The 15,364-nt window shown below is 36.0% G+C and overlaps 1 protein-coding gene across 5 annotated transcripts in view; it reads left to right on the top strand.

Moving 5' to 3' along the window:
• The window catches only part of CkIIalpha (casein kinase II subunit alpha), a 57,808-nt gene extending 45,749 nt beyond the window's left edge, over nt 1–12,059 (top strand). The window contains exons 8-9 of one of the 5 annotated variants that reach the window (XM_083139303.1): nt 705–782; nt 10,453–12,059. In XM_083139303.1, coding sequence (XP_082995429.1) covers nt 705–782; nt 10,453–10,553 — 179 coding nt within the window. In that variant the 3' untranslated portion in view covers nt 10,554–12,059. Of the gene's footprint in view, nt 1–704; nt 799–948; nt 1,098–10,452 lie in introns of those variants that run through there. The other 4 variants (XM_083139308.1, XM_083139306.1, XM_083139307.1 and 1 more) reach the window with 4 other exon arrangements.
• The last annotated feature ends 3,305 nt before the right edge of the window (nt 12,060–15,364 follow it).

Raw genomic sequence — 15,364 nt, 5'->3', positions numbered from 1 at the left:
TTCTGCGATCGATGACTGGCCTCGGAGACTTTGGACCTGTGTGAAGGCCACAGGTGGCCATTTTGAACAGTGATTGGTGCTCTGTGTTGGCAAGACCTGTTTGTACCTTTGTAACATCCAAATATTAATATGTACTAGGGATGGGATCGATTAATCGGTAATCTATCGGTATCGGCCGATATAGGCATATCGGTTTATCGGTAAAATTACCGATTATTTTACCGATCCGATATATCGATAAATATCGGATAGTTTAGTGCAAAATTCTGCCATTTTGTTTTAATTTTTATGGATAATCTCCATGCCCTACTTTTTTAAAAAGTAAATGTCTAAATATGCAATTTCTCTTGCACTGCAGTCACTTTGAAACACACATTTTTTAAAAAGGTCAATGAACCTTTCATGTACTTCAAGGATCATTTCTAATTTTATATCGGATCGGTAGAATATCGGTTATCGGTATCGGTAAATTTTATATCGGTACTTTATCGGTATCGGCCAAAATTTCATATCGTCCCATCCCTAATATGTACATTAGCTTGTTCACTATGCCTGTAGTTCATTATTAACTTTGTAACAGAATTTATGATATGACTTAAGTATGTTCTGACACACTAAACTTTGCTAAGCCTTTCTATGCATATTTGTCTGCAAATTATTTATTCATTAATACTCATGTGCTAATTTTTTTTTCTAAATTTCAGATCCAATTGCAAAAGAGCAGGGTAGGATGAATATGATATCTTCGTCACCTACTCCCATAGCAGGCTCCGGGCCTGTAGGTGAGTAGCATGGCAGGTAATGAACTTTTATTTCTTGTATTGTTTCTGGTGTGGTGGTGGTCATAGATGTTTGTAGCTAGCCATGGATGTGTTGCTCTGTCAAGTTAAGTGGCATGCTTAAGTTCATACCTATTTATTAAGCATCGAATTTCTTTTCTCTTCACAGCTGTTGCAAAGTAGTCGCAGTATTGCTCTGAATGAAAGCTTGATGTGTAGAGAAAAGTCGTGGAGTCCCCTAATTGCGCATCGCTGTTCTATCAGCATATGACATTGATAAAGAAAAATTTGTATCATACTTTTCTTCCAATAAAATTTAATATTTACAAATGTGTAGCTCATTGTATTTCAGAGCATTAATTTAACAGTATAGCTATTAATTTTTGTGTCTGCACATCTAGGAATAATTCGTGTTAATTGCAGATACAGTGTGTCCGAATAGTCGGGCAACCAAGTTTTTGAATGTACGTAACTTTTATACAAAATGTGATAGAGACCTGAAACCTACGCTGGTATTAACGTTGTATATGTGGATATTTATGAAACATTAAACAAGAACGTTCAGTTTGAGGAAAGAGTTATTAAGATGTAAATAAATTTTGGTACGAGACAGGTGTTGAGTCCTTCGCAAAAAAATTCGATGTGTATGGATGGTGTGTGCGGGTATTTATCGATATGATAAAGGAACGATAAATATTTACACATTTTATGTGTTAGTCTATTTTTGGAAAGGTTGCCTTGAAAACCGGGAATTATACTTGAATTTTATCATGGCCCTAGAGTGATCACCTTGTTATGTCATAATTAACCCTATTAAATCTACTAGAATCCAGTAAAAATTTATCATTTCTATCAGTTTGATGAATACTCAGTCAATAGGTACAGAATAGGTAAACTTTTTTACACTTTGTTTTTACTTTGTACAAAAACTTTTTTACACTTTTGTTTTTACTTTGTACAAATTTTACACTACTTTCCCGCATACTGAATGTTCATCTATAGCATGATTTTCTTGTTTAATGTTTCAAAAATATCCACATAGACAAAGTTAATACCAGCGTAAATTCCATGTGTGTATCGCTTTTTGTACAAAAGTTATTCACATTCAATATCTTCGTTGCATGACTTTTTGGACACTTTGTATTTTCTTAAAATTTGACTTTTCACAAAAAAAAATGATTTAATAGAGATTGCAAGAGAGGATTAGATTTTTATGAAGCTAAGAGGATTTCTTAGCAGGCTTGTTTGGAACGGAGTCCCATAGTTTCAAATATAAGCATTACTTAACTCGTCCTTTTCATAACTTTTCACTCCCATCCCCCCATCATATGTTATCTGCATTTTCAATTCTGTATTTTTAAGTATATGTCTGGAAAATAGAAACCTTTACTACTGCAGAAATGAAAAGGGGAAGAATGTGAAGAATTTATATAAAAGGCTTAAGAAAGTGTTTTAAACATAGACAGACATCCCATGACAAGAGTGAATAACCACTTTCAAGCCAATCTCTGGCTTCATGATGTATCATATTGTTTTTTTTTTTACTTTTTGGTGACATTTCAACAGAAGTGTCTAGATTAAAACCAGACAGCTATGCGATGTCACACAAAAAATCAATTATGAACTTTTCTAGTCAAATCATTATTATCCACTTCTGGTTCGCCCAGCTCTTCAATGTTTGTGTTGGTTTAAAACACAATCTAGAGTATATTGCACAAAAGTGCAGAAAGACCTGAACCAATAAGTTTATTCATAATAGAACAAAGATGAAAAAAAAAAAACAGTTTTGCAGATAGAGTGAGTACTAGTTTCTCCACATTTATCAATAAATTTACTTCTGAAGATATAAGCACATTTTACGCAGACATTGTTTTACAATTGTCAGTGTTAATATGGTGCAATATTGTAGTAAACAAAATATAATGTTATGTGTGTGACCAAAGTACACAAGGTAGTCTACTTTCGATCTTGCCATCTAATGTCCTGGGTTCGAGTTCTGGCTCTTGAGAGTACTTTCATCTAAACTGCATTAGGCAGAGATAGCTCCCACCACTCGGTGTTAAAGTCCCATGGACACTGTTGCTGGTGCACTTGCATAGTCTCCTTCACTTTAGATTTGAGCCCTAGCACTCCAGCAGAGGAATCGGCCCTGGTGTGGCAAGCTTTGGCGTAGGTGATGCCTGGTTTTGCCGACAGTGCCATGGAGTGTTGTGCTCTTTTGGCAGAAACCAACAGTTACATCTCTTACCCTATAATCGTCACTCACTCTCGTCGTTACAATGAGTCAAAAGTATCGGAGAAGCAAAGTAGAAAATAACAAAATTACAACTACCAAAGATAATGTTCCTGTTCTTCTGTAATTTATGAGAATGTGTGGCATTAAAGAAATGACGAGTGTTACTCTCATACAAATTTGCACATGCACAAACACACACACACAGAGTAATGTGAAATCAGACAGGTTGATCTGTAATTTTACATTATTGTATGTAGTACATGCATTTTTCTATCTTAAACAGTTAACCCTTTGGTCTCATAATGTATTATTTCCCAGATTTTATATTTTCCCACATTTAATTTTAGCTACAGACCCAAGGTGACTACTCACTGGGAATTCATTGAATTCCGGGAATTATGTGTGGATTCGGCTTCAAGTTTCCTCCGTAGACGTGAAAAATTGCAACTTTCATAAATCCAAATCCCATTCAATTTATACATATTTATTAATGCCCTGAGGCAAGTTTTTCAGTTTAGCATACATACAGGAGACGGTCACAGAAATTGTAACCTTGTTACCAAAGAACTTGTCTGAGTGCAATCAAGAGTCTTTTTACACAGTGGGACAAGCATCTTAATACTAGGGGTCCATATTTGTGATATGTAAATTTGTTTTTCCACCTAAATATCGTCTGGGTTCACTTTCATTTGACTCTCGCATGTGTGTACCAAGACACCACTTGATTTTAAATATCTCAAGAGTTAACGTAAATTTCTGGGATTTTTATTAATTGTGTGAACGAAGCAACGAACTTGATGACATTACAATGACAAAGCTACATAAATGAATCGATAACATTTTAGAAAAAGAAATGGAGAGAAATTTGCGATCATTATATCTTTAAAACACACCTTGGAATTCCTATGCAATTTGTTATTCCCTTTTGGCAAATAAGCCAGGTACGGGATAGTTAAAATCAAGATGACAATACAGGATTCACTATTCATATTCGGTCAAGGGTGTAAATTGTTGAAAATTGTGCCCTTTCAATAAGTCCTTAATGACGACAATGAATTCCTGGCTCTAAGTGATATAAGTTGAATGTATCGATAGTGCAAAGTTTGCAAGATTGAAACTGTATAGATTCCAATAACGTTATTTTATATACCAAATTTGAATCTGAAGTGTTGTCAGTTTGTGTGTTGAAGTTTGTATTTGAATTCACCGCATAATCATTTTCTACCAGTTAATCGGTTTTATCCCTAATGATTGCTGCTTTTTGTGTTCATTTTTGAATGACTTGACTTAACAAACTCAACCCTTCTTTCTGTTGCACATGGTAGGTAATTCATAAAAGCTGAGCCATTAATGATCACTATGTTAATGCTCTTACAACCCCTACTGATACTTGGAACGAAACAATCTGAAGTATTTCAGAATATTTATAAATTTTAAAGTTAGTTTGGAACAATACCATATGAAGCTACCACACTTTTGCTTCATAATATTCATAATTTTGCACAACATAATTATTTCATTACAAACTCCATTTCTCCTCACAATGTTCTTGTCAATATAATGTTCTGCATTTTGCATAATTTCCAGATACTGTTGTACAGTATTTTTGCAGATGCCAAGAGTTACCTAGACTAGAAAAGTAGCAGCTCTATTGGTGATTTGGAATTGGAATTTATTCCAGCTGATTATTTCCATACATATCGGCTCAGTCCTAAATCTAAATCATGATTTGCAAATATGCGTGAACTGATAACATTCTCAACCTATGCTTTAGAACATTTTAGAACTTCAAAAATAGTTTTTCATGTTAAAATATAAGAATTCAGTGCATGATTTGTTTCTGTGTAACCACTAACTAACAAACTCTGTGATTTTACACAGAACATGAAGGGCTAACGTTTAGATGGACTTAAAGGAAATCTGTAAGGATGGAAAAGATTGGATTGATCTTGCCCAGGATAGGGACAGATGGAAGGCTTGTGTTGTCCATCTCAACGTTATCCCTCCATCTTCTGTGTAAAATAACAAGAATTATAAAATTACTGTTACTTCATCAGAAATTGAAGAAATATTCCAATACCTTATTGATGTAGCACAGTTTTGCTTACAAATATTCTTATCACATGGTCATATTGGATCCGGTTTTAGCTGTGCTTGCCTGACTGATGTTCTGGCAAGATGGTCATATTGCATGAGGATAATCGTCAGTATGCTGATAGAAGTTGATGTGCAGAATGTACTGAAATTGCTGACAAAATGTTGTGGGGAAAACCCTTAATGAAAATATTGGAGAGGGCGAAAGTGGTGGGTTAATAATATTTTGAAAGATTTTTATTATTTTTAAAGATTTTTAATAATGAATGGCAATAAATAATTAATTGCAATTCCATTTCCCGATGGTTTGTGAACCAAGTGAATAAACTTTTTGTTCGCTATTGTCACCCAAACAATGCAAGAAGTCAAGTAAATTGAGCACACAGCTATACATGTCTGGCGAATTTGCTGAGAAAACAAAATGAAGAGGTTTCATTTGGTGGTCAGTAAAACATGACCTTGCACACCAGAGTAGTTAGGTGCTATGGTGGTGTTCTGTTTTCTAGCTGTGGATGCCAGTGAAAGTTTGCCCGAAACTAGATCCAATGTGACCACACCCTTAGATGTCCTCCCCCTCCCTCCGTAAGGATCATGGCCTACCTACTGAATGCCGGCCTCACTCCTCCCTACTGAAGTTGGCGATCAACCAACGGGATAATGTGTTATCAGCACAACAAACGCCCAGTCATTGTTGTGGGTTTCTGTGATCGGGTTATGCTACTCATTCGTAGCTTTCCTTTCGATGGTGCGTGGCCTCTGGTTCAATACATAGGCTGAAATCTCGAGAATAGTTTTATGCTTTCCCCAGGAAACTCAACCCTGCACACATCCCATAACAGAAGACCAAAACATGATCCCTTAGACAGCACAGCCACTGTGCGGGACACACCCTTAGATACACATTTGAAATAAACAATATTAAATTCCAGAGTTTCCAGTCAGCTGGAAAATAACTTGGGAAAGTCTGGGTAATCAACCTTTGAGTGAAAAGTCAGGGAAAACAAATTATATAAAGTGGAACCTCAATTTTACGTTTTTCAGTGGACCATGCTGAAAAAACTTAAAATGTGGGAAAATGTAAAATCGAGGTAAATTTTTATAGCATTTGCTGCGTTTACATAAAGATTGAATGTATAATGCAGGAAAATGTAAAATTGGGGTTCCACTGCATATATTTGTAGTTCCTGCTGTGATGGCACCAGAAAAAAAATTGAGAGTGAGTTGGAAGAGGAGAGGGGCTCACAATATACCCCAAAATACTCTACAAAAATGCCTATTTGCAGCATCTATTTATATAGTTTTTATTTGCGGGAAGGACAATTTGGAGAATAAATTAGTCAACCAGGGACACACACTCATCCTGCCTCCACGGTCACAGTGTGCCAGGATTTGGAAAAGTAAATTACCACTTTTCCTTGATGAGATATTCTACATCATAATGTTTTTATACTTTATTTTGAACAGTGTTGATTGTAGTGCAGCACTTAAAAAACTTAGTCAGTAATATGGTAAAAGCACCATAGAATGATTTTAATATTGCCTGGGAATTTTTTATCTTTTTTGTCCAAAAGAAGCAGTAACCTGGGATTAACTTGTCATTTAATCATGTAAGATCAAATATTGCCACATAATGACACACAATTACTCTGAATTGCAGAAAATTCCTTGGCATATGGAATCTGAAATTTTCGGTTTTCGGTCAGCATTTAGCATAATATGCAGTATAACCAGGGTTTAGAAAAGCATCTTTTGGTTCCTGCTGAGTGTCGTATGACCATCCTTTATTAGAATATTTATGAGACTTGATGAAGTTCATGTTTTTGTGAGATATACTAAATATAAATATTTTTTCATCAAAGTTAAACTTGAGCATGCCACACTTTTTTTTAATATCTGTTCTTATGTGTTGGTGTAAATTCCAATGATGCATGTAATTTGGTAGCATTTACGCTTGTTTCAAGTTAAACACCTTTTAATGTAGTCAGTGTCACTCATAGCACAATAACAGTTGTTCCTAACTAAACCAAATTTGAGCTAATTAAATTGTAGCCTGTCTGTCTAATGTTTAATTAATTGCACCCGCATTACACATGACAACAATACAGCTTCATATTGGTATATCAAGTATTTTAAATTCAAGGGATGAAGAGAAAGTAATGCCTCTGGCTATTAACATTCGTAAACAAGTGGCAGTATTGAGACAATACAAGTACAAGCATTCACTTATTCCTTGATACCTCTACTCTCGTGTCAGCGTGAGAGAAGAAGCCAGTTAACAGGAGTGATAAGGTTGTGTCCACTACAAATAATAACCTCTGACGTAAAAGCTTGTGAGGGCAAGTGCCGAGCTACAGACTGCTGACCCTCCAACCAGTTATGGGGTGACGTGTGGTCAGCAAAATGAACCCCCAGTTCTCGTGGGTTTTCTACTACCGGGTTACGCTACTCATTCTTAGCTCCTCAATTTCCTCATGATGGTTTGTGGCCACCAGTCCCATGCAAAGGGCAAAATCTCAGGCGAAAAGTTGTTACCTTCCTCCAGGAGACTCAAACCTCCAAGTGCCCCAAAGCTTGCACCTTTGACCCCACAGCCACTGCGTGCAACATGGACTGCAGATAACATTATGAAAAGCTGCTCGGCAGGCCTTGACCTTCAAAAGGTTGCTCACAAATCTAGTACTACAGTTAGTTAACTGTAACCTATGTACTTTAACCCTCCTATAGGCACAAGTTAACATTGGTTACATACTTGGGGAACATTTGTGCTCCGCATACCTAAATATGTAACAAGAAAAGGGGACAACTGTTCCCCAAGCATGCAACTGATTTTAACATTATAATATTATGAAAGAAAGTTCAGCAGAAAATTGCAGCCGATCTTAGAAGAAAGGTGAAGAACGTTCAGCATGCATGTGCAGTATAATTTGCAGTTCATTTCATATCTTAAAGATAGTTAAAAGGGTTGGCTGGTGGGTGTATCCCAAGCCCCTAAGTATGTTACAGAAAATGACATGTGTAACACAGGGTTAAAAATGCCTTTCCAAGCACTGAAATCTAAGCATGTAATGACCATTTATCAGTGTGGTTTAAACAACTTGCAGTGATGGGAATTACTGCTCAAGGATTACTCCAAGTGAGATTTCACCGTGCCTTGCAGCACTTTTATGATGATGACTGTACCTTTTGGGTTGTGTGCATAATTTGTTCACAAAGGTACAAGGAGTGGGAGAACCATGAATGAATGAGAAGTGAACATATTAACAAATGGTCACTACATGCCTCCATTTCAAGGGCTATAGCTGTACAACCTCCTCATACACTGAAAGAAAAGTAGGTATGTTAAGGAATGAGTGTGCTTAAAGTGGGTCAGTGCTGTGCCATCTATTGATGGGTTCTAAAGTCTGAGGCATTACTCTTTAAGTACTCATACTATATATGCTCTTCAAGAACTTCATCAATTTTCCATTTCTGAAACCATCTGAGAGGTTAGATTTAAAGTAAGGCTAAAGCAATGTGGATGCTAAAAAATGCTAACAGTTACTAAGACTTCGAATTATATGCCAGAGTTCTTTAAAATTTTCAATAATTACATTGGAATATTAAAATAGCTGTAATTTATGTTTGAATTTTTGCATAATTTCTAGGATAAATAGATTTTGCGAAAGTGTCACACAACATTTTGCAGACCCTGTAAAATACACAAACTCTGGCATTGGTATCAGATCAAAAATAATTTGTAGGATATACCACAGACCTTCAGTCAGCAGTGAGAGTGGCCAGTCAAAATGGCAAACTAGAAGTTTCATGAACAATTTCTTTTAATTGGAGGAAATTTGTATAAACACCAAGAGTAGAGCCTGAATTTAAGTTTTGTTTTTCAGACTTCCTGGAAAACATGACCATGAAATTATGTCACGTATTTGACCACTAGTACATTTTTCTTCACTGTATCTGAACTATGAGTCCAGTATTCGTCCACTTTTGCTCGCTCGTAACTGTTCGAGTCCTTCACCCTCATAGTAGAATGACTGACAGGTGTTATTGTCATATGTGAGGTTGTCCTGTATTACACAGCCTAATAAGCAGCACTGTCAACCTAAAACCCATTTCTGGAAGGGAACTACTCCTTGCAATTACAATTCTAAATAATATGTCTGCGCATTACTATATAAGACCCAAATATATATGATACATACGTATACGCAAATTGGAATCCCTAGATACATCCTGACAGACCTGCCTGAGCATTTCTAAATATTGTACCACAGTGCAACAAATACCTGTACATCATTTTTCACTGCAGGATAATTGTATTCTGTGAAATAATAAAATACAGTAATAACATACAATTTAACATAATTTTAATGTGTCAATATCATAGAAAAATACATGTATAAACTGTCTGCTTAGGTAGTAGCAGCCCACAATCATCTATTTCATTTTCATGTGTCAGCGTATTGGTAAAATAGACTAAACTACATTTTAACATGGAGATGTTGCCTACGTTCCGTTACGTTTCAATTCCACTGCAATTTTCACTTCACAATCCATATTTGAGGTCCCACTACCACAGACAAAAATGATAGTTATAGGTTTTGCCTGGTTGAGCATTATTCCCTCATGATGTCATGGTGAGCGAAGAGCTCTGAATTCCGTATGCCATCTTGCATCGTCCGTTCGAACTTTTGTTGACTTGAGTGAAGTCCTCTCCATTCAGTACTCTAATCTTAACTCTCGTCAAATTTTTATGAAATTTTTCAGTGTTGTGACATTCAGCTAAGAACTTAGCATTTGTTCCTCTCAGTGTCGTAGGTTGTTGTTTTTTAAGTCCACTTTATTCTCAGATTGGGTGTAGGGGATTGAGCTACAGTTTAAAGTGGAATCTTAACCACTGTACAATGCAACTCCACAGAAGATTGAAGGGATTGCAAGGTGACAGAAGTGTTACCACTATGTTGTCTGGACATATCTCCCCCCAGACATTCATTCATTCTTGGACAGCTACTTTTAAGATAAGATTGTATGTATTAGAGGTAAAGGAACTCTGAACTCTTTTTAAGTTTTTCTTTCCTTTTCCTCTCAGACATGGCATTCCAGTGCAACAATACAAGAAATACTATCGGAGCTTAACTCTTTCTAACTGTAATTCTTTTCTGTCTGTGATCAGTGGTAGTTAAAACGGTCACAGATTGCAGACTGGAAAGAGTGATTTCTGTGGCTTGCTAAAAAGAACACAGCTTTGTATTTTATCATTACCACACAGACATGTATTACTTTTCACATTTCAGGCTTTTCCTCCAAGTGTTGACTTGTTTTGAGTAACAATAGTGTTTTCTCTTTCAGGAGGTGCTACCTTAGCAGCCAATTCTGTCAGTGGCATACCTAGCTCACCAATTATACCACCTGGACCAACACCAATATCTGGTGGTAACACTCAACCATAATGTAGAACATAACATTTCAGGTGCACTACGTAACCAAAATGAAGAAGTTGGGTTTTTCACTGCTTACTTTCTTTTTTTTTCAGTGTGAACATGCAGTGTCATCACTTACTTATAATACTGGTGGCATGAAGAAGCTTTTCTCTACAGTTAAAACTTCAGATTTCATAGTCAATATTACATGCCAAGGGAATAAGAGACCACATGCTAGAAAACATTTCATTATCATAACTAAAAGAAAGAGAAATCAAGTGTAATAATCTTCAGTTATTGTGAACAAAAGGAAGAAACCTATCTGTGTGTTTGTGTGTGCGCATGTGTGTGCGAGTGTAAGTGTGCAAGAGAAATGTGAGATGCAGATTAGAAGAAATAGAAGAAGAATGCATATACCATGCTCCTCTGCTAGAGCCTCAGGACTTGAGTGATTTTGAAAAAGTTAACACGAGACGTGGAAAAGGGTTTGGGCCAGGTTGTTGATTTCTTAAAAGTGAACTTGTTTAATTTCTTTTTATATGTTTGCAAAAAGTCAGAAAAAAAGAAGAAAGTGAATGAAGAACATGAACAATATAGTGCTGTTTCTTTGTACATGGTGACAAGAAAAAAAGAACACGTTGATGTAAAATATTTTAGTGGTTATTTGCAATGATGAAGTTAACTGTTAAAGAGAAAACATTGCAATGTACTCTCCCCTCCCTCCCTTTTTTTTTCTGTCCCATACGTTCCGCAAAAAAATATTCTTTCTGGAAGCAACCACTTTCATTTCAATTCAAAGTGGAAATAAAGGTTATCCAGCAGCTTGTAATTGCAGCTAGTTTCCTCAATCTGTTTAGAACGTTCTGTTGCAGCCCTTTCGAACTTATTTCAGTCATTTCTCCCACATATTATGTACTTTCGGTGCTGTTAACCTGTCCAAACTTACGGTTGAAAAATACACACATAATACATGTGTTGGCATGCAGAGGTGTTTGATATTTGATCGCGGAGACTGCACCTGCGTTCTGATTTTTTTAAGAGTATTTTCCATCTATCTGCAGCAAAAATGATATGTAGAGACTGAAAGAAGAGGCCACAAGAATTACGAGTGAAAAATTGGACAGTTCTGTGGATTTATCTGTACCTATCTTAGGAGAAAGGTTTGCAGCAAATTTACATATTTATTTACATAATGTATATAGGTATAAATCGACGGTATATTTGTTCGTTGCTGCTGTGCACCAAAATAATGTAGGTATATAAATATTGTAAATGTATTATGTGAACAATGAGGGGGTAAGATGATTCTTGTGGCTTTTTCTTCGAACGTAACATTCTACTCTCTCTCTCTCTGTCACACTCCCTCTCTCTCCCCCCTCTCCCACAGGATTTGGTGCTAAACGAGAAAAAAATTGTTTATCTGTGGAGTTCAAAACCTCTTGTTTCATGTGTCAAAAGAAAGTCTTTTTCTGTACTCCCTGTGGTTGTAACAATTTCAATACCAGGAAAGGGCTGTAATAAACATTTTTCATGTAATATTGCTGTATTTATTTGTTCAATTTGTATTTAAAAATCCATAGAAACTGCACGACCAAGCTAGGCAAAGGCTTGGAAACACTTTATATTTTGAAACTTGAGATGAATAGCAAAGTTTTGAATGTGAACATTTGTAGAGAATGTTTTTCTTAATTTTTGCCATTGTAAGTATAATCCTTGTTTCTTATATAACAAGTTACCGTGTACACCTACTTGTGATTTTTTTTGCCTCGCATGTTCTTCCAATGGCAAATTTTATTTATCATGTTTATTTCCGAGGCTTTGTTATTTTGTCATGTACCTACGAAGAGGCACATAAAGTATTTCAACCCCATACCTTTAGTATCCAATATATTTACTTTTTAAAATCACGTTAGAAGTTTAGTTCCCAATAATTTAACAAATAACACAGTTAACACAGCTTTCGTAGTAACCTGAACACAAGTGAGTGAAAAAGTTTAAAATACTGAAATGTTCAATCTTCTTCCTAAGCCTACATAACTAAGTTAAATTTGCCTAATAGCAAGACTAAAAACATATGTATCACTCTTGCAGTGTGTTAATCAAAGTTAGTTTTATTCAAAATAAAAGGCCAAATTGATCACAAATAAAACAAGGTATGCAGAGTAATTGATACCAGTAGGAAATGGAAAACTCAGTCGTATGTATATTTAAAAAAAGGAAAACGTGAATTTGTATTTTTTGACAACCCAAGTTTGCAGTGATGTTTGGTATTGGCTGACTTCTTTCCTTGCATGAACGAAAAAGAGGAGAGGAAGGAATTTTGAAAGTATATCCAAAAACCTGACTTTTGTACTTGCTCAGATTTGAGAATAATGATAAAGTTCCACTGTTTTCTTGAACCAGCTTCTTTGATAGAAATGATTTTATCTAGAAATGTTTTCATGTAGTTTCTTTTTGTTTATTTTGAGCAACGTTGCACAAACTTTATTACATAAAAAAGTAAGTGCCGTTTAACACTTAAATTTCTCCTTCAACATGCAATTGAACGAATGACACACTTGCTCCACTAAAATTGTACTCAAGACAAAAGTGGTAAACTGAGGGGGTGTCATTTTAAGGTGTGGTTCACTGCTTTCATTTGAAAATTTTGATTGTCTGGAGGGGGGTTCCCCCCTCTGTATGCCATACGTTTTGTTGCTCTTGAATTCAGCTTTTTCTCCAGATAAGTTACTGATCAACTTTTGATAGCTTATTTTACAATGAGATTTCAGTACCTAATATACTTGCTACATTTGTAGAGAGCCCACAAAGATCTTGATTGGTTTAAAAGTGGAACTATATTTTGGAGCACTTGCAACTGATTAGCCCATCGAAGAAATGTTCTAATTCTACGATAAACTGCCTCCTCACAATTCCGGTCTCGAAAGCCAGAAAATAGTGGTGATGGGACTCAACGTGCAAAGCTGTTTGTCCGGTCCTGGTCCTTCGAGTGGGTTCATATATCCTTACGTATTTTGTTAACTGTACCTTACGCAATGTTCATATTGAGTAGTACAGGAAAATAACCTGGTATGATTAAAAAAAACATTCTGCAGTTTTTACAACCTTTTATTTTCTTTGTTATCAATGTGGAAATTGGCAATTGCATTACTGCAAACTTACGTTGTTACTGATTACATTGCTGTTTAACATGCAAATTTATACATATGAAATGGATTTTTTAATGAACAAAATCAGTTCTGAAGTTTATGATTGAAACTTGAATTAGACATGCGATATTGTAATACTTTGAAAGTTTTAGCTACTGTTGGTAGCATTAGAAATATTAATTTAGATGTAATTTTTTTTATTCAGAATTTCAAGAAATCCTCAAGGCAAATTTTCTAAATTGATCTGTGAGTGACACCCATAATTTAAAAATAAAATATGAATGCTTTCTCAATACTGAATCAGTTTTCCAAATTAATAGCAGTATATTCCTAATGGAGCACCTTGACAAGTTTGAACAATAAAGAATACCCATTGTGTTCAGTTTTTACATCCTTGTCCATCAGTAATGCATACAACATTCTATCATTTTATCTTCACATTATACAAACAATTCACCAAACTCGAGACAAAAATTTAGACATTTTCTACATTAATCTTGGAAGGAATAAAGTACATTAAAAATTAAATAATTGTGTTTCATTTCCATTGTTGTACTTAGTTAATGACATAGTGCAAAAAATGTTCGTGATAATTTATTTGTTGATTATTGCATAACATTGTAAGTAGTAATACTACCAGTTACTATTTACCTAGTCTGGCCATAAATACTGTTACACACTATTTTGTGAATAAATTGAATATGGTTTCAGATTTTTAAATGTTATTTTACTATGTTACACTTACATATACGTATTACACACAAATAGCACCAATCAGTTTTCACCCTCACACAGGCTCGAAGTCTCCCTGGCCAGGCATCTATTGCAGCACGGATGGTCTTGATGGGAAAGTCTGCCCCTGCTGCTATCAAGGAGCGCTTTAACTTTCAATTATAGGGTGCCTCTTCTTGCAGATACTCCCCTCTAGCTCTAGGCACAGTTTGTAGTCCAAAGTACTGAGATCATGGCTATCAGATGGCCAATCAAAATTGGAGGTGAAATCGAGTACACTGGTCTCCAGTCACCGTTGCGTCATCCTTGCCTTATGAGTTGGGGCAGAATATTTCTTGAACATCCAGGATTCATTGTGAAACATTGTTTGGTTCAACAGTGTCACGAGAGGGTCCAGGACACTTTCCACATACATTTTCACACTGCTTTTAAGCCCTTTTCTAAAAAATTAGGCCTGGTAGAATTCTCATAGCTCTCACCCCCCACCAAACCATGACTGAGGAGGGCTGGTGGCATCTCTGATTTTTGGGAACTCTCTCACGAACTTCTCGAGAGTTTGAAACATACATCCTTTCATTTTGGCAGTTAAAACTTTATTCAGTGGTGAAGAATTTCTTCATCAGTGAAGAGAATCCTGCAATGCCCCATTGGCAACGCACAGCTGCAGGAAACCATTTCGATTTCAGTTCCCTCTGCTTCTTCACTTGTGTCCTCAGGAAATTTCCAGTTCTCCACCGGTAAGCTCCAGTTCCAAGGTCTTCATTAAGTACCCTGAACATAGATTGTTGTGAAATGTTGAGCTCCTGTGCCAGTATCACTTGCTTTCGGATGGGATTTCGGAGGATGCGACCCTCCACTGCTTGTACAGTCGCCGCTGTTCGTACGGTGTGAAGTCGTGGGCGTGCTTTCATGCTACCAATCTCGGTGAATCTCTGTATTGTCTGATACACAAACCTTTTG

This window comes from Lepisma saccharinum, chromosome 17, assembly GCF_977018435.1.
Source record: "Lepisma saccharinum chromosome 17, izLepSacc3.1, whole genome shotgun sequence".
Classification (NCBI taxonomy): domain Eukaryota; kingdom Metazoa; phylum Arthropoda; class Insecta; order Zygentoma; family Lepismatidae; genus Lepisma; species Lepisma saccharinum.
The sequence above is the reverse complement of the archived record's forward strand: the minus strand, read 5'-3'. Positions and strand labels throughout refer to the sequence as shown.